The sequence below is a fragment of the Fusarium flagelliforme genome, assembly GCF_020744385.1.
Source record: "Fusarium flagelliforme strain FIESC 12 MPI-CAGE-AA-0113 chromosome Unknown B0J16scaffold_6, whole genome shotgun sequence".
Classification (NCBI taxonomy): Eukaryota; Fungi; Ascomycota; class Sordariomycetes; order Hypocreales; family Nectriaceae; genus Fusarium; species Fusarium flagelliforme.
The window spans coordinates 2851636-2866969 of record NW_025763508.1 but is presented as its reverse complement, the minus strand read 5'-3'; the positions used below and the strand labels follow the sequence as shown (position 1 = coordinate 2866969).

The following is a 15334-nucleotide window of genomic DNA, read 5'->3' as shown; positions in this document are numbered from 1 at the left end:
TATGCTGCAACTCGGAGGTGGAAAAGCCATTATCCGACTAGGCAACCATCCAACATCCGCAATGCTACATGAAAGTCCTACGAGAATCCCCTTGGCGTAAGCACTATCTCCGATGCTACGGGTGTGTTTTTCCCGCGTCTTCAAATCTACTAAGGCTGCGCATGTAGATATCACGGTTCATATCAAGTGACATACCAGCGTCAAGAATTAATTGAAGAGAAGGCCCGTTGTATTCAGGACTAGTAGTTAGTGGACCAATGGGCATGTTAGACTAAAGACTGAATTCTCACCTCAAATCAAGAGTCTCATCCAATTAATATTCTTACATCTTCAACGCGTTGTAGCAGGGATGAGTCAGGTCGATGATGTTAAGTCTCCCACTTGGGGCTCGTTGCCAGTTGAGCGCTATCTAATTGTAAGGCTTCTTAACCCACGATTCGCATCTACTGACATTTTAGTATAGAGCAAATGGGACTCATCCTCAACTCTCACTATTGAACAGCAGCGAGACGAACTCGTGAAAGCCTTCTTACAAGAGGATGATATCTCGCCTTTCGCTTCTTCAGCCGATGGTTCATCTTCAACAGAATTTGTCCAAACAGTGCTGGCCTCGTGGCGCCCAGAGAAACTTCGCCAGATAGCAACCAAATACGATCCTCGAAATCCTTTATTCGAAACGATAGTCGTACTCCGCACTTGTTACGGTGATGACAGTAACGAGAAGTTCAGTCGTTGGATGAAAGATGCGATCGAAGCCTTTGAAGAAATGGATCCATATGGGGATTTATTCGGTGAGCCTGAAGATCGGTGGTGGCGCATCCTCGATGACCCTTCGCTTGGCTTTGAGAAATGGCAAAATGTATACAGAGTCCTTCCAGAACTAGCAACGCCAGAACTGCGACGCGACTTCAACGAGCACGACATCGGGGAGGTCAAATATCTAGTATCAGCGATGTGCGAGTCCCAAAACCCAGAGGAGGACGACTACGAAGACGCTATCTGCGCCATAGCCAAAATCGGATTTTGGTTGATCGTTGTGGATGAAGAGGCTTCCAAGAATGAGGAGTTACTCCTCGTTTTCATGGATAAAAAAGGCAACGTCGTTAGACAAACGGGCATCAAGCCTGAAGATTTACCGGATCTGCCTCATTATAATCTACGCGGATCGATTACTGAGTCTGGATTCTGGCGTGATGGAGAGGTTGGGAAGAAGTATAAAACTAGAGGGGAGGTTATGCGTGCGGTGCTGCCAATTGTAATGGCCAAGGATGAGTGATTTGGGTTTGGAATGTGGAAAAATAAAGTTGCTATAGCCTTGGGATGAACTGGGGGTTAATATCGTTGAACATACTCTTCTATGGTGCTCCAGCAGCTCTTTCTTCCGCAAGCTCGGTACCAAACATTTGAATAGCCCGGGTCATACGTTCAAGACCCTCGAGTAAATACTTCTCCTGATGAGCAAACACAACACGAAACCAACCAGAAACATCAGTACCAAAGTCATGTCCAGCCGCAACAAAGATCTTATGCTTCAGCAACATATCCGTCATCCTTTCCTCCATACTCTTCAGACCCTCCTCTTGTCCTTTCACCAGAGAGTCTATCGCTGATTGATTAGGCGCAAAGAGGTTAGCCCACAAAAAGAGTCCGGCGTTGGAACCTTCTTTGTATGGGATGTTGTGCTTTTTCAGAAAATCGGTTGCCAGTTGGTAGTTTGCAGCTAAGCGCTGGTGGTTCGTTTCGATGTAGCTCTCTAGAAAGGTTTCGTCGGATAGGGTGCTTGAGGCTGCTAAGTCAGAGAGGGACGAGGGACCGGAGAAGTTTGAGTTTGCTACGCATGCGCGCATGAAGTCTTCGTTACGGGTTATCAGACAACCGACCCGAATGCCGTTTGCGCCAAAATCCTATAACAATGTCAGTATTCCCCATCATCTATTTGAGTTCTATATCGGACCTTGCTCATTCCCCACATGTAGTGTACGAGGTTCTTGTCAATCAAGCCCTCTGTATCAATAGAAAGCACAGAAGTAAATTCAGGTGCATTCGGGACAGCGGGGTTCTTCCAGACTGATAGAGCGTAGATCTCGTCGCACAGAAGATGGATGTTGTGCTTTTGGCAGAGTTTCATGTAGGCTTTTATAACTTCGGAGGTATAGCAACGTCCTATCATTCGTTTAGACAGTTATTCTTAGCGTGTGCAATGAGACTTACCTAGGGGGTTATGCGGATTGCATAAGAGGAAAATCTTGACGCGCACTCCCTTCTGTTGAGCTTCGATAAGAGCCTTTTCGTATATGCCCACAGCCTCAAGACTGAAAGGATCAACCTCCCCGAAGGAAACACCAATAATCTTCGCCCTGTACTCCGATAAATAACATGTCATGCGATCGAGCACAGGCACTCACTCAGCGCGATAGCCAAAGTCAATGGGAAAATTCCCATAGTATGGTTTTCCAAGCAAGACACCATCACCTTTATCACAGAGCGAAAAGCCACTGAGCTCGATCGCCTGACCTACACCTGAGGTAACAATTAGTTGATCTTTTGTTATAGGCTCGTGGGAGTTGAAGTGCTGGTTGATGAATCTGGCGAGGATATTTCGAAGACGATGGGAGCCGGAGAAGCCATCGCCACAGGTGAGAGAGTGACTGTTTATGCTGAACTAAAGAGTATTAGTATTAATTTGCATTTTTTTAGTTTGGATTACATTGTCGGTCATGTGCTGCATTAATTCGTCGTGCATCAGTGTCTGCGAGTTATCAGCTTATGGAATCTTATCTTTCTCAAGTTTGTATTTACGTTCTCGGCTATACCCAGACTGACGTATCCATCTGGGTTCGTCTCGGGGTGCCACAAGTCACAGAGGATGTTAAGCAGAGGCATTCTGTACTCGGGCGAGGCGAATACCTGGCCTCTGGTGGAAAGGTTTAAGCTTGGATTTGCCATTGCGACGGTGGAGAAAGTGTTCGAATTCTTCTGTTGTACAGTTGCAATGCCCTCTCTTGTCCAACGCTCTTATATATCAATTTCTGGGACGCGTAATGATGTTCCTGAAGGATTGACATTGTGGTGCACCGCCGCACGCCAAGGTCACTGTCACCTGAAGGGCGCAGATGACATCACTATATGCAATACACAATAGTCGCACTCGATGCAGAAGGTGTCATATCATATGGTTAGACTATCATCTTGACGTCAAAATCCTTCTGATCATTTCCCGAATGCCAACAATAAAAGATCCTCAAATCTCGAACCACCACCAACACCCCAATGCAAAGCCGTAAACTGACTCAAAGTAACCAAAGCGGGATTCTTTGTCCTCGCCGTAGCAACTTCCCACTCCTCTTCCGTCCGCGCATCCCAAAGCTGAGTCCGAAGATCAAAAGGCAATGCCTCCACACAAAGCGAGTGTATTGTATATCCTCTCTTCAACGAGCTGTACACTGCGAGAAGGATGTTACACACCATTATCGTTCGACGAACATTTTCGGAGAATAGCCATGCTTGCCAGGGAGTGAGTGTGCTTGGGAGTTGGGTAGGTGCGTTTTGCCAGAGGGTGTGGGTTAGAGCCCACATGTCTTTGTTATCGCGTTCTATTTGCTCTGCGTCTGGGTCGGTGCTGTTGAGAAGACGGATTATTTGGGCGAGTGTTATTAATTGAGCATAGGCTAGTGTCTCTGGGAATGAAGCGGCGTGTGTTGCTGAACGGAGTAGACGACGGATTGTGGATCGTAAAGTATTGATGCGGTGGTTGGCGAGATAGTTACCACCGACTTGGAAGCTGTAACATAGATCCCTTACTTCCTGTAGTTGAGACGGTAGGCTTTGGGCGTATATACCAGGGTGGATGAAGGCAGTTGTGTTGTGCTCTGTGAACTCGGCTGGAAAGCTTCTCAGAATATCGCACAGGCGATAAAGTGTTTTCTGATCAAAGACCCGCACAACTTCAAGATGTAGAGGATTGAAAATCCTCAGGCCAGTATCCATAGGCTTACTGACAACGCCCGCCTTATAGCACTCCAGACTTTGCAGTGCCGCAAGGGGAGGCCCATCGCGAAGGACCTGACGAATGTACATTTGTAAGCCAGTATCCAGGTCCCCACGTACCACAAGAAGCGATAAGCTCTGATGGTCCGGACTGTGACTTAGTCTCCGAGGCTCTCCGGTAGGCTTAATTATGCTTGTGCAACGGCTATCGGCAGTTGCAGGGGCCGGTTCATTGGTGTAGCAGCATTTGATGCGCTTAGCGGAACATCGTGCGCAGCAGGGAGTGGCGAGATTACAGCGACGTCTTGCTTTGACACAGGCTTGACAGGACCTTTGCAAAAAGGTCATTATTAATTGAGGGAATATTGATGGGAGCTCGGGATATGATGGGAGATGTTTGATGGGGGCTGTTGTGAGAAAGTCGAATCTGGAGATGATGGCCAGTGCTCGAGCGACAACGAATTGTTCCATGCAGATACTGTACTAACAGAGATCAGCGTGTTCATCGCCTGACAATGTTAGTACTTCAGCTAGCGCTAGCTCTTCTTATCTTATCAGTCCAACTGTTCCCACTCCTCAGCTCCATCATACGCTAGTGCCCAGAAAGGATTAGTCTCCACTGCCTTGACTGAAGAGGTTTAGTCTCCACCAGTTCGTGGAACCACGGTCTTGAACAAAATACCACGATAATACCAAAGCTGTGATGCTGATAAATGCACGAACAAGCAGTGATCGTAAGAAGAAATGTTGGAATCTCAAGTCTATAAGTAGTTGGGACTACGACACCTCTTGTTGAGTCTTGCTTCGACAGCAACCATCGTGTCTTCACCACAATACCAACACTTACCCTATCGTTCGATATCAACATCCTCAGATTCTTATCTTACTCAATATGTCCACCGAAATTAAGAATGTCATGATCCTCGGAGTAAGTCTCAGCAAATTCGACCTTTCGGAGACTTAAATGTCTAACGTGGTCGACAGGGTCGCGGAAATCTCGGACCTTATCTCACTGCATCTCTCATCAAAGCTGGCTTCAATGTTTCCGTTCTAAGCCGTGCTACGTCTATCGCCACGGACTCAACATTTCATGGCGCCACCATTGTCAAATCTGACTACACTTTTCCTTCTCTAGTTGAAGTCTTCGCAGATCAAGATGCGGTCATCTCAACACTGTCGACAGCCAACATCGCCGAGCAAAAGACTGTTATTGATGCAGTCGCAGCTGCCAAAGTGAAGCGCTTCATGCCCAGCGAATTTGGAAGCGACACCTCAGTCGAAGGCCTCGAGGATATGGCGCCCTTTCTAAAGGGTAAACAGGACGTTATGGATTATGTTAAGAGTAAGGAGATGGAGGGATTGACCTGGACTGCACTGTTCACTGGTCCTTGGATTGATTGGGTGAGTTCACCAAATCACTCTATGATTACGTTTGAGTTGTGCTAACGTTCGATGTTTTTAGATGTTGATTGAAGGCAAAGGATTGCTTTGCTTGGATATCAAGAGCAAGACAGGCGAGCTTGTAGACGCAGGTGAACCAAAGTTCATCACCACAACTGTATCCCAAGTTGGCGAAGCTACTGCCGCTGCACTTCTCCACTCCGACAAGACGAAGAACCAGTATGTACATGTATCATCGTACAATACCACCCAGAAACAAGTTCTCGGGGCTCTGGAACACATCTCTGGAGCCAAGTTTGCCATGAAGGAATTGAGCAATGCAGAATTGTATGCGCGAGCTGAAAAGCACATTGAGGAAGGTGAATGGACTACCGGGTACTACGAGCTTGCTACTTCGACTGTTTACAGTGATGCTGCGGTTACTTATTTTCCGGATGAGGCGGAGCATTGGAAGAAGGTGCTTGGGCTTGGACGAGGCGAGAGTTTTGACGAGATGATCGCTCGGGTACTGGCGACTGTCGGTTGAGGCAAGTGAGGCTAGCGACCAGAGCGCTTTGACATGCATGGGAAGCTACAAATTGACCGTGTTCAATGGAGGATAGTATAGTATTCATGTATTTATTTCTTTATAAGGGTATTGCTTAATCGTTTTTATGACTAGTACGAGCCAATCTGTCGTCTGTCTTCAATTTGCCTCCATGCGTAATTCATATTCGTAATTTAGTGCCACAAAGCATCGTTGGGCTTGATACCCTTCTCCTTGCAGTGATCGTAGTACATCTTAGCAAAGCTAAAGATATCGAGAGTAAACTTCAAGCTATCGTCATCGTTGAGGAACTCAATGCTACCGGAAACAGTGAAGACGATATCCGTGTTATCCTCGACGGACAGGGTGTGAATGACACCAGGGTTCTCGCAAACCCAGTCACCAGGACGGGCAACCCAGTCATACCTCATAAATTAGCAACGTGGCTTGCAAGGCAAGGATACAAACTTACTCCTTGTAACCCCATTCACCAGACATGGTAATAGCTGTAACGGTACCACGGTGTCGGTGCTTGCCCAGGCTGGCAGCAACAGGCGATCGCAGACCGACGACGAAAGTACCAGTTCGGTTGTCCATGCGCATGGGCTTCAGCTCAATAGGTCCAATCCAGGGAAACCAGAGAGTATCCTTCTTCTCGCTGATGTAGACGTCGGGGGCGCTGTACTTGTCGGTGAAGGCAAGCTCCTCACGCTCGGCGGCGTTGAGGACTGAGCCATCCTTGGGATGCGAGGGAAGGGTAGTCTCCTTGGCGGAAACGGGCTCGGGGACGAGATCCTGGGTGGTAGAAGGAGCCATGATGTGCAGGTATGCGTATAGCAGGTAGAGAGATTGGTGTTGTGACTGTAGATCTTGAAGAGGAAAAAGAAAGTTGCCAAGCTAGAGAAACTCAGTTATGCCGTGCAAGCAAGCTGAATATTAAAAGACCCTGTGGCGGCGGGGAATTACAATTCATCATGATACGATTGGTCGGGGTGAGGCGCGATCGCCGCGTTGGATAATATTTAGTCTCGGGCATACCGCCATTTCTAGGCTTAGACTCGAGTTCGCTTGGAGAGATACCCCGGCATTTGGTCTGGTCACACTACGGGATACCGCCTGATAGCCCACAATAGCTACCGCTCTGACAGTCATAACGGTTAGGGGTCCAAAAACCCAACTGATGAAGATTGATGTGTAAGTTCTGACTGATTGGTGATCGACACAGCAGCCTCCCTTCCAGACTTCTGTCTATCTGTCTATCTTTGAGGATTTTCTCTTCACAATCTGTATACGTGTATGCACAGACCAGCAAACCCTTGCACAAAAAGGACAAAAACCGCAGGAACCAGACGAAGGATTGCTGTTCGACTCCACAAGTCAAGGCTAAGACGGCTACGGGGGAAGCGGACTGAGACGTGGAGACCCGCCTATGCCGACAAAAGGAGGGACCCCAGATTGAATGCGACGTAACGGATCCGCAGATGAGACTCGACACGTTAGAATGATTTAATGCAGTTTCACGCCAAGTATGTGACAACCGTTTTACCGGGAGTCGGTGACAGTTTGTGGCGTTTGAGTTAAAGATCTTGACGTTGATGTGAAAAAGAGAGGTGTCAATACCTCCGCGTGGTTAAGGAGATTAACGTTAATGCCAGAATCAACGCTGGCCGGTGTGTAAACTAGAGACCGACTAGACCCTATGGCTGGGGGCTGCTTAGCGAAATCAACAACCACTCTCGCCTCGTTTTACCTGCCACTAGTTTCCTCAACACCATTCCTCTTTCATTTTACCTCTTCTTCAGCACCCTCTCGCAAGGCTGATTAGAAACGGGGAAAGTATACGCCCGCTAGCCGGTATTCATTTGTTCCGGACGGTAGATACCGTTCAGGTCAAGTGGAAGAATCCGGGTAACAATTCTCCTCGTCCTAGCGCTGCATCATAATCTACAGGGGGTTCGCCACTGAGGGTGGTCGTGTTTTTGGCAGAGAAGAGGGGGACCGGAATAATGGAATTGAGAAGTGATAATCACTGAGATGAGGATGTTCTCTTGAAAACGGTTTCACGTGGGAAAGGTTCTTCTTTCGCTTATGCTGTGTGCTGACAGTTTTATTCCCCTCTCCAATATCCGTGGTAAATTGATACAGTAGCGCATCCTTCGTTTTTCGCTTGACTAAACGATTACCGTATTCAAACTGGCACCGCTGCACTACCATGATCCTGAGGCAGAAAACTGATCCCTTCACCTATTTACTATTTCCGGGGCTGTCTCTCTCTCTCTCACTGTGAAATAATCGTCGCATTATAGGCCATGATTCATGCTTAAATCTCCTCCCCCATTTTGACATTCCCGTCCCATCCACTTTCCCTCTTTTCGCCGAAATATTTATGCTATTGAAGAGTGCCACAAAATTGAGTTTAAGCTCTGGCCTTCTAATACGACTGTCAAGTTGCTCGCAGACTAGGTCCCTAATTAGTCTTAGCTTGGAGGCTCTTTCCAGGGAATGACCTGGTAAACTCGGCACCTGGCGCCCACATCAACGGCCCTTGGACAGTGACGCGCTGCCAAGACGGGCCTGGTTTTGCTTTGCCGTTCCAAGAATTTTGACTGTACGAGGGGAGATCGTCGCCTAGTCCGAGTGATAATTAATTGTGCTGTGCTTTGGGTATCGCTTGGGTTCAGGTTCCACTAGGTGTTCGTTTCATAGAACGAACCCGGGACGTAGAGGATACCTAATTGAGTGAAGAACGATCCTTCTGCAAGGAACGTAGGGAAACCCCTTGCGCCATTGTACATATTCCCGTTCCATCCTCCCGGGTTTTGATCCCAGCTTTTCTCTCCTGTTGGTTCTCTGCTTTTCTCGTTCCTTTTCGCCTCGTCTTACCAGACCATTGGGTCTTTGTTTCTGATTTATTACTTGCATCTGTTGGTTAGCCTGTATCCATCTGTTGGTTGGTTCTGGGGAAGCACGACTCACCATGGAGTCCAAACAAACCGACCTCTGGGCTGTGGTCTTCATCACATTCGCCGCAGCCACCATCATCACAGCAATGCGCCTACTAAGTCGTCGTCTCAAACGCATACCATTATCTTGGGACGATTACTTTGCGCTGTGTGGATATGTAAGTTTTCGCTTCCTTTGTGATATCCATGCTAACTTTGTTCTTTCAAGGGTATTTCGATTGGTTGGATCGTCATCGTCCCGTACTGTACGTCTTATACCCGCGACCGAATCGAATAATGTGCTGACTCGACATAAGGGATCAATCATGGCCTTGGATTACATATGGATGATATTGTCAAGATGAAGGGGTCTAATTTGACGGATGAATTATACCAGGGGAAGCTACTACTCTTCATCGCCGAATTGTTTTACGCCTTTGGTCTTTTCTTCGCCAAGATTTCTATTCTCAGTCTTTACTGGCGCATGTTTCGCGTTACAGGCATTCGAATACCGATTCAAATCTTGTTTGGATGCTCTCTTGTTTGGATTACCTTCCGAGTAGGTACACCTTCGACCGTTACTGCGACTCGACTAATTGCTGGTAGATCTTTATGGGAATCTGGCATTGCGTGCCCGTGGAAAAATTCTGGGATGACAGTGTTCAAGGGTACTGCGCCATCGAGGACAAGAAGTTCTTCTTTGGAACGACATTGGTGCATGCTATGATTGATATCGCTATTCTGGTTCTGCCTATGTGGCAGATTGGCCGACTGCAGCTCCCTGCGATCCAGAAGGCTGGTATTATGGTCATGTTCACCTTCGGCTTCTTGTAAGTGTCTCTATTCTTTGTTTTGGATAGCGACATGCTGACAAGTCTAGTATCTGCGCTGCTGCCATTCGATTAATTGTCGCCGCCCGCGTTTTCGACGATAAATCCTACGACCTTACGTGGAACATCTGCGACATTGTCATCTGGGCAACAGTAGAAGTCAACCTGATCAACGTCTCAGGTACGCACTCCTCTGCCTCCATCACTACCTCGGATTCTAATACTTCTATAGCATCCCTCCCTACTATCCGCCCAGCCTGCACATTCCTCTTCATGTGCCAGAACCCCCGAACCCGAACCGGCGCCAGCTCAGGCAGCTACCCCAACAACTACAGCCGAAGCCAAACCAAGCAATCCATCCGTCTGGACACCATCAGCAAGACCAACAAAGCCAACGACGAATCCAGCTCCACACATCAATTGGCCGAGTCCGACGACGGTAATGGTCGGGGATCTTCAGACTTTGAGGCTCATGCTAGGGATCGGTTCAGACCAGCTGGAAACGAGTACACTTCTACTGTTACTGGCAAACGAACGAACTCTGGTGGTGGAGAGTATGGAGCTAATTTTGGTGGCATTCTTGTTAAGAATGAGACTACGGTACATGTTTCTCAACAGTAGCAAGGGGACACAAAACAGATACCAGTAATAGCAAAGCAAAGCAGAGCGATGATATTTTGTAGAACTAGACTTAGGAAATTTAATGAGCAGAGTAACCCCAATAACTCGTCAAATATTGCATTCGAACTTGATACAGAGATGCAACATTGCAGTCAAGATAGAGCCGCCTTCTCCACTGCCAATGCGTCTGTTCCCCACGGCCAGATCCTCAAATGGTTCGACAGTCTTCGGGATTTCTCTATCTCAATTCTACTCTCTTTTCGGAAACTCGTACGTTCAAAGATGAAAATTCTGTCATAGCGTATGCCCGCCTCACTATTCCCCGTCGGCGAAAAGGAACGACGATCCAGGGGTCAAAGTCGCTCCCTTTGTGGGGTGACGTTGCACGGCAAGTTCCGTTGAAGATAACACGGTCCATACAGTATCGTCAAGCCTGTAACATCATTCAGTCCAACATTACGGAACTACGGATTGGCACTACGGAAATTCCACCAGCGTTTTAGCTGCGCGACATTGACGGCAGACGCCTGACAAGCGAAAGTTTATTAGTGGTGATGCCCAACTGTAGATCCGACAGGCCCAGAACACGCTAATTCAAGTCTAGCGGCAAGGTGCCGCGTCGGATATGGAATTGAGTTTCGGGTGTTGGTTTGGTTCTGTTTTATGGCGTGCTACTTGGCAGGCTTGGTCATTTATGATCATCTTTGCTGAGACAAGATCGAGACGAACCAACAGCCAACACGCAAAACAAGGTTCAATGGTGCAGAACCAACAAGATTTGAGCTGAGCCATCTGCCAACAGTGACAGCCTGACAGGCAAGGATCCTTACTAGCGAAGCGAACCAACGACTGTCGTAGGATCTGGATAATGACTGCAGGTGAGGCTGGCGATTTTTAGTTTGTGCCAACTGCTAGTCTATTCGTAGTCGTGAGTGTGCATGTTTAGTCGCCTTCTAACGCTAGCATGTCTCGAGCCCGGGGAAACATAGCCTCCGCGCTTGTTGGATTCCTCAGCTTTAGAGTTTGCGGGACGAAGAACCCTTGTTAGAACAGCAGATCACGAGTTATCTATCATAGATGATGATCTATGGGCTGCAATTCGCGGCCGCAGAGATTGATAAGAGTAGCAGCAGGGAATAGTCCCTTGTAAACCTTCGCTTGGATCGCAGTTTAATAGTGCCTACATCCGAGGATACCGAGAGGTCAAGGCTCTGGGTAATCGGATGGAATTTGTCACAAGTGCCGAGTCTGGTTACGCTTTGAGATGAAGTCGCAACCTTTCCTTCTAGAGGATATGGACTGGGGAGATGCATCGATTCCATCAAATGGTGCTGCGGATCATTTTCACTTATGCAAGGTTTAGAGGGGAGTATCCGTATATCCGAGAGACGGGCGATCACTAGCAAAGAATAGCTTGCAGCCTAAAGTCCTTTTTGGATGGTAGAACGAGTCTATTGTCTTTGAAATCGCGAGGCTATGTTACCCAACTCAATGACTTCCAACCCTGATGGACAAGCCCTTTACTTCCAACTACCCATCTAGCATGTGCACTTAGCCATGCAGAGAAGAGGAATACCAGGAATCTGCTCGCACTTGCCCTGGAGGGCACAAGTACCGCCCACACACTCAGACTTGCAGGGCTCAAGGGTCTTGGGGTCAGAGTAGAACAGACCACCGTTGTTGCAAGCGCTGCATCGTATTAGTAAATGTATATTCGAAGATTTTAAGTCAAAATACTTACGCCTGAGCGACGGTGGCGATAGCCAAGATACTGATAATAGAGAATTGCATTTTGAATAATTGTTGAGTTTATTTTGTTTATTGCCATGACCGGGCCGTCGGCCTCTTCTTATAGAGCTTTTCACTCAATATGACCTGTTCTAAATCCAGGATTCAATCCTCCAGCGACTTCCACATTCCTATTCTCGACGCGCCGATGCTGACAGGATGCACAAATCGTAAGGATAACAGAAGAGCTGTCCGCCGGAGATTCGGGTACAAGAATAAAATAGTCTACATGCTGGTCGAAGGTGGAATAAAGTGACCAGATTATTTCGTCTCTAATGCTTGAGGGAGCCAGTTCTTTTGGCCACCGTAGAGTCGCCGGCTTGGACCTGCCAAATACAGACTAGAGTCACCTGAAGAAGGATGGTTTTGCATAAAAACCCCTGCCGGGCCGTTCCTTTATTTCCGTTGAAGTCGTGTCTTATTGATGCGTTCCGATAGGTTGGGCAAGTTTTGACGGGGCCGGGCAAGGATAAAGATCCTTTCGGATGAGTTGCCGGTAGCTATACGAGATACACATTAAAGGATAAGTAAATTCATTGGTTGAATTGCGGATATGGGAATTATTTGAGTATGCATATCCTGCTATGATACGTTACTGTACGTGAAATGGACTCTATGTAGCGGTGTAAGGTCGCCAGCATATACCTCATTTACAAGACCTAAGCACTGTGGGATGAACTTCTGAAATCACTGATGTCTGAAAAATCAAGAACTATTTGCAATGAATCGCTGTTCCTTTTGTTTTTTTGCTTATTCGTCGCAAAATTATTACTTGCCCCAGGCGCTGTGCCTGGTTGAACATGATTGCTCTAGGCTACGCGAGCTGTCCGATGCTCGTCATGTTAATAGTTCCATATTGTAAGATGCTCGGCTTTCTTCACTTGTGAGCATAGGACTCTATTGTAATTAATCACTTTCCTTTACAATAACCACCGCTACTGTGATCTCAAAAACTAAGAATAGCTGCTTGCATCAAAGTTTCATGTAAGATCTAGTGTTTGCAAAGATCCCTAAAAGCTAAACGGGTCATTCAATACAATGGTCACAGCTTCCATAAGTATAGAAATTATCGAAATGTGGAACAGGTAGGTTGAATCAGCTTTACATAGTCTTTGCCATCGAGACTTCGCCTGATAACGGGTCCGGCTGGCTTCCGAAATCCGGACCGGATCCCGTATTTCGGAACCGACTACCCCGCCGGAAGCGGCACCGAGCCCTTCCATATCACATCGGTTCCACCAAGCTGACTCACAGCATCTTCAAAAACATCACAACACTGCAACATAGCCTGTATTTCTGTAGCTACCATCTTCAACTCATCGCAAATATGTCCTCCGCCACTTATCAGATTGAGAAGCCCGTCCGCGCCGACTTTGACGAATGGGCTAAGCTCTTCCGCGCGTACATCGACTGGTACGGGGCCAGCATTGAAGAAGGCCAATATGCGAGGACTTTTGAACGCATTATGGAACAAAAAAACGGTCTCCAGGCTTTAGTCGTCCGAAAGATTTGTGGGGAGGAGAAGTCTTTGGTTGGATTTACCCAGTTCTTTCCTGAGCAGACACCTTGGAGCGAGAAGGAGATTCTGCTGCTGAACGGTAAGTTCAGCGCCGCCAGTTGTTGATAGGGTATTTGCTAATAAGAAAAAGATTTGTTCGTCGACCCTTCGGTGCGAGGTGAAGGACTTGGAAGGAAATTGATACAGGCTGTAGCGGATGTTGCAAGAGAGATGGGTTGCATGAGGGTTCAGTGGGTTACCAAACATGATAATACTGGTGCGCGAAAGCTTTACGATACAATGGGTGACACCCAGTTTGTTCAATATAGAATGCCTCTTTAGAACTCTAGGGCCTGCTAGTGTGGCGGAAGAATTGGCCGCTGAAAAGATAAGACACTTTCAAGAGACGAATAAGAGACGAAATAATTTAGTCACCTTAAGCTAGCTTAGACTGTCATTTAGACTTTTTTTGTTTTAAAGTCTTAGAGGCCAAGAGCCTTCTCCTCAGCACGCATGGACCTGTATGCATCAAACCACCACTTGTGAATCTCCTGATTGCCAGTCCAAGATCCATCGTCACCTAGCTCATCCCACGGCTTTGGACTTAGGATATAATGAACATTCTTTACCCTATCATCTCGCCAGATCTGCCCATGCACGTTCGGATTGCGCATCGTCTTAAGAGCGTTGTAAATATACGGCAGAGCCACCCAGCGTCCTTCGAACAGATCCGCTAGGAGATCTTGGTCCGGAAATTTATACTCCTTGCAGCTCGGGACTTCCATTTTGGAAAGGATCTGGTTGAAGATGTTTTGAGAGGGATTGACGACGAGAAGGCCGCTGTTGAGTCTGCCTAAGCCTGAGGATATACTGGCTCCAGTGGTTTGAGCAACCTCGGGTTTGTCGTGTTGAGACGTAAGAGAGCAGTTTTCCGGGATCCAATTTGGCGGATAATGCGGCCTGCGAAGTGGATTGCAGGTACACGCATGACACGCAGCAAATACCTTCTCCCCGTCTTCAATTGAAGGGGGATCAAGCTCGAGGTCCATAAGCTCATCCATGTTATGCAACGGCAACATGTCGGAGTCAAGCATGACTATTCGTGAGTACTCAGTGAGCGAGAAAACAACTAGCTTCGTCCAGCATTCAAGAAAACGCGGGTCATCGAGATACTCTTGTGAGCTAGCCGGTGTTATTTTCTCGACTTGTAGTGTTTCAATGCCCCGTTTCTCAAGAGTGTCGAGACCATCTTGGGAGAGTGTGTTGGTGTAGAGAACTAGCAGGGGGTATTTGGACTTCACGCAGCGAAGACGGTAGTTGAGCGTCAGGACACCTTTGAGATAATCGGTGTTTGTCACCAAAGTGGCCCATACTGTACACAGTCAGTGGTGCTCCCAAGATCTACGTATTGGGTATATATACCTTTGGGTTGCTTGGCCGTGTCTACTTTGGCAACCATGGTATCTTCAGCGTTCGAAAGGCTATTCCGTTTCAACGATTCAAAATAAATAGAGAAGTACAAAATAAACAAAGAGCAAAGTTGGAATTTCGGGCTAGAACTTGGGGATGTCGTAGATGGCTGGCTGAACCCCCACTTAAACTTCCTTGACCGAAGCGGCCGCTGAAGACGGAAAGATGGCGCTATTGGCTTGAACCAGGGAAAGTCTAATATCGAGATCATCCCCCCACCTTCACATGCAGTCTTCTCTCGACTTGGTTGTGCTTTGTCAGAATGTCTCGA

The 15334-nt window shown here is 47.4% G+C and overlaps 9 protein-coding genes across 9 annotated transcripts; 4 read left to right on the top strand and 5 right to left on the bottom strand.

Annotated features, from left to right (window-relative positions):
- Positions 1–100: 100 nt before the first annotated feature.
- On the top strand, positions 101–1281 carry B0J16DRAFT_309267 (uncharacterized protein). The gene is made up of 2 exons (XM_046124903.1): positions 101–415; positions 464–1281. Exons 1-2 carry the CDS (start codon positions 350–352, stop codon positions 1274–1276), a joined length of 879 nt encoding a protein of 292 aa, XP_045980506.1. The 5' UTR covers positions 101–349; the 3' UTR covers positions 1277–1281.
- On the bottom strand, positions 1282–3040 carry B0J16DRAFT_347936 (pyridoxal phosphate-dependent transferase). The gene is made up of 6 exons (XM_046128635.1): positions 2800–3040; positions 2708–2749; positions 2406–2662; positions 2212–2357; positions 1955–2163; positions 1282–1904 (listed from the first exon to the last, which is right to left on the bottom strand). The coding sequence occupies exons 1-6, from the start codon at positions 2944–2946 to the stop codon at positions 1356–1358; spliced, it is 1350 nt and encodes a 449-aa protein (XP_045980505.1). The 5' UTR covers positions 2947–3040; the 3' UTR covers positions 1282–1355.
- B0J16DRAFT_347934 (uncharacterized protein) lies at positions 3041–4370 on the bottom strand. Its single transcript, XM_046128634.1, has one exon. It carries the CDS (start codon positions 4333–4335, stop codon positions 3211–3213), a length of 1125 nt encoding a protein of 374 aa, XP_045980504.1. The 5' UTR covers positions 4336–4370; the 3' UTR covers positions 3041–3210.
- Positions 4371–4526: 156 nt separating this feature from the next.
- Positions 4527–5987, top strand: B0J16DRAFT_347931 (uncharacterized protein). Its single transcript, XM_046128633.1, has 3 exons — positions 4527–4915; positions 4972–5388; positions 5450–5987. Exons 1-3 carry the CDS (start codon positions 4880–4882, stop codon positions 5912–5914), a joined length of 918 nt encoding a protein of 305 aa, XP_045980503.1. The 5' UTR covers positions 4527–4879; the 3' UTR covers positions 5915–5987.
- B0J16DRAFT_347930 (RmlC-like cupin domain-containing protein) lies at positions 5988–6914 on the bottom strand. The gene is made up of 2 exons (XM_046128632.1): positions 6387–6914; positions 5988–6340 (listed from the first exon to the last, which is right to left on the bottom strand). Exons 1-2 carry the CDS (start codon positions 6728–6730, stop codon positions 6109–6111), a joined length of 576 nt encoding a protein of 191 aa, XP_045980502.1. The 5' UTR covers positions 6731–6914; the 3' UTR covers positions 5988–6108.
- Positions 6915–8478: 1564 nt separating this feature from the next.
- Positions 8479–10413, top strand: B0J16DRAFT_178689 (uncharacterized protein). Its single transcript, XM_046122553.1, has 5 exons — positions 8479–9035; positions 9086–9122; positions 9174–9415; positions 9463–9686; positions 9737–10413. Exons 1-5 carry the CDS (start codon positions 8892–8894, stop codon positions 10305–10307), a joined length of 1218 nt encoding a protein of 405 aa, XP_045980501.1. The 5' UTR covers positions 8479–8891; the 3' UTR covers positions 10308–10413.
- A 1259-nt stretch (positions 10414–11672) lies between these two features.
- B0J16DRAFT_347923 (uncharacterized protein) lies at positions 11673–12113 on the bottom strand. The gene is made up of 2 exons (XM_046128631.1): positions 12049–12113; positions 11673–11996 (listed from the first exon to the last, which is right to left on the bottom strand). Exons 1-2 carry the CDS (start codon positions 12096–12098, stop codon positions 11846–11848), a joined length of 201 nt encoding a protein of 66 aa, XP_045980500.1. The 5' UTR covers positions 12099–12113; the 3' UTR covers positions 11673–11845.
- Positions 12114–13422: 1309 nt separating this feature from the next.
- On the top strand, positions 13423–13935 carry B0J16DRAFT_357653 (acyl-CoA N-acyltransferase; the record flags this gene model as incomplete). Its single annotated transcript, XM_046129551.1, has 2 exons — positions 13423–13693; positions 13745–13935. The coding sequence occupies 2 exons, from the start codon at positions 13423–13425 to the stop codon at positions 13933–13935; spliced, it is 462 nt and encodes a 153-aa protein (XP_045980499.1).
- Positions 13936–13957: 22 nt separating this feature from the next.
- B0J16DRAFT_417536 (family 8 glycosyltransferase) lies at positions 13958–15224 on the bottom strand. Its single transcript, XM_046133676.1, has 2 exons — positions 15016–15224; positions 13958–14965 (listed from the first exon to the last, which is right to left on the bottom strand). Exons 1-2 carry the CDS (start codon positions 15050–15052, stop codon positions 14076–14078), a joined length of 927 nt encoding a protein of 308 aa, XP_045980498.1. The 5' UTR covers positions 15053–15224; the 3' UTR covers positions 13958–14075.
- Positions 15225–15334: the final 110 nt, after the last annotated feature.

Excerpts from the sequence above, each read along its gene's own strand:
- B0J16DRAFT_309267 (XM_046124903.1), top strand. The coding sequence starts at position 350 with ATGAGTCAGGTCGATGATGTTAAGTCTCCCACTTGGGGCTCGTTGCCA. Across the intron at positions 416-463 it reads CAGTTGAGCGCTATCTAATT|AGCAAATGGGACTCATCCTC; the intron begins GTAAGGCTTCTT and ends ATTTTAGTATAG.
- B0J16DRAFT_347936 (XM_046128635.1), bottom strand. The coding sequence starts at position 2,946 with ATGGCAAATCCAAGCTTAAACCTTTCCACCAGAGGCCAGGTATTCGCC. Across the intron at positions 2,164-2,211 it reads CAATCCGCATAACCCCCTAG|GACGTTGCTATACCTCCGAA; the intron begins GTAAGTCTCATT and ends AACGAATGATAG. Across the intron at positions 1,905-1,954 it reads ACATGTGGGGAATGAGCAAG|GATTTTGGCGCAAACGGCAT; the intron begins GTCCGATATAGA and ends ACATTGTTATAG.
- B0J16DRAFT_347934 (XM_046128634.1), bottom strand. The coding sequence starts at position 4,335 with ATGACCTTTTTGCAAAGGTCCTGTCAAGCCTGTGTCAAAGCAAGACGT.
- B0J16DRAFT_347931 (XM_046128633.1), top strand. The coding sequence starts at position 4,880 with ATGTCCACCGAAATTAAGAATGTCATGATCCTCGGA. Across the intron at positions 4,916-4,971 it reads AGAATGTCATGATCCTCGGA|GGTCGCGGAAATCTCGGACC; the intron begins GTAAGTCTCAGC and ends CGTGGTCGACAG. Across the intron at positions 5,389-5,449 it reads CTGGTCCTTGGATTGATTGG|ATGTTGATTGAAGGCAAAGG; the intron begins GTGAGTTCACCA and ends CGATGTTTTTAG.
- B0J16DRAFT_347930 (XM_046128632.1), bottom strand. The coding sequence starts at position 6,730 with ATGGCTCCTTCTACCACCCAGGATCTCGTCCCCGAGCCCGTTTCCGCC. Across the intron at positions 6,341-6,386 it reads GGTGAATGGGGTTACAAGGA|GTATGACTGGGTTGCCCGTC; the intron begins GTAAGTTTGTAT and ends CTAATTTATGAG.
- B0J16DRAFT_178689 (XM_046122553.1), top strand. The coding sequence starts at position 8,892 with ATGGAGTCCAAACAAACCGACCTCTGGGCTGTGGTCTTCATCACATTC. Across the intron at positions 9,036-9,085 it reads ACTTTGCGCTGTGTGGATAT|GGTATTTCGATTGGTTGGAT; the intron begins GTAAGTTTTCGC and ends TGTTCTTTCAAG. Across the intron at positions 9,687-9,736 it reads ATGTTCACCTTCGGCTTCTT|TATCTGCGCTGCTGCCATTC; the intron begins GTAAGTGTCTCT and ends TGACAAGTCTAG.
- B0J16DRAFT_347923 (XM_046128631.1), bottom strand. The coding sequence starts at position 12,098 with ATGCAATTCTCTATTATCAGTATCTTGGCTATCGCCACCGTCGCTCAG. Across the intron at positions 11,997-12,048 it reads ATCGCCACCGTCGCTCAGGC|CGCTTGCAACAACGGTGGTC; the intron begins GTAAGTATTTTG and ends AATACGATGCAG.
- B0J16DRAFT_417536 (XM_046133676.1), bottom strand. The coding sequence starts at position 15,052 with ATGGTTGCCAAAGTAGACACGGCCAAGCAACCCAAAG. Across the intron at positions 14,966-15,015 it reads CACGGCCAAGCAACCCAAAG|TATGGGCCACTTTGGTGACA; the intron begins GTATATATACCC and ends GACTGTGTACAG.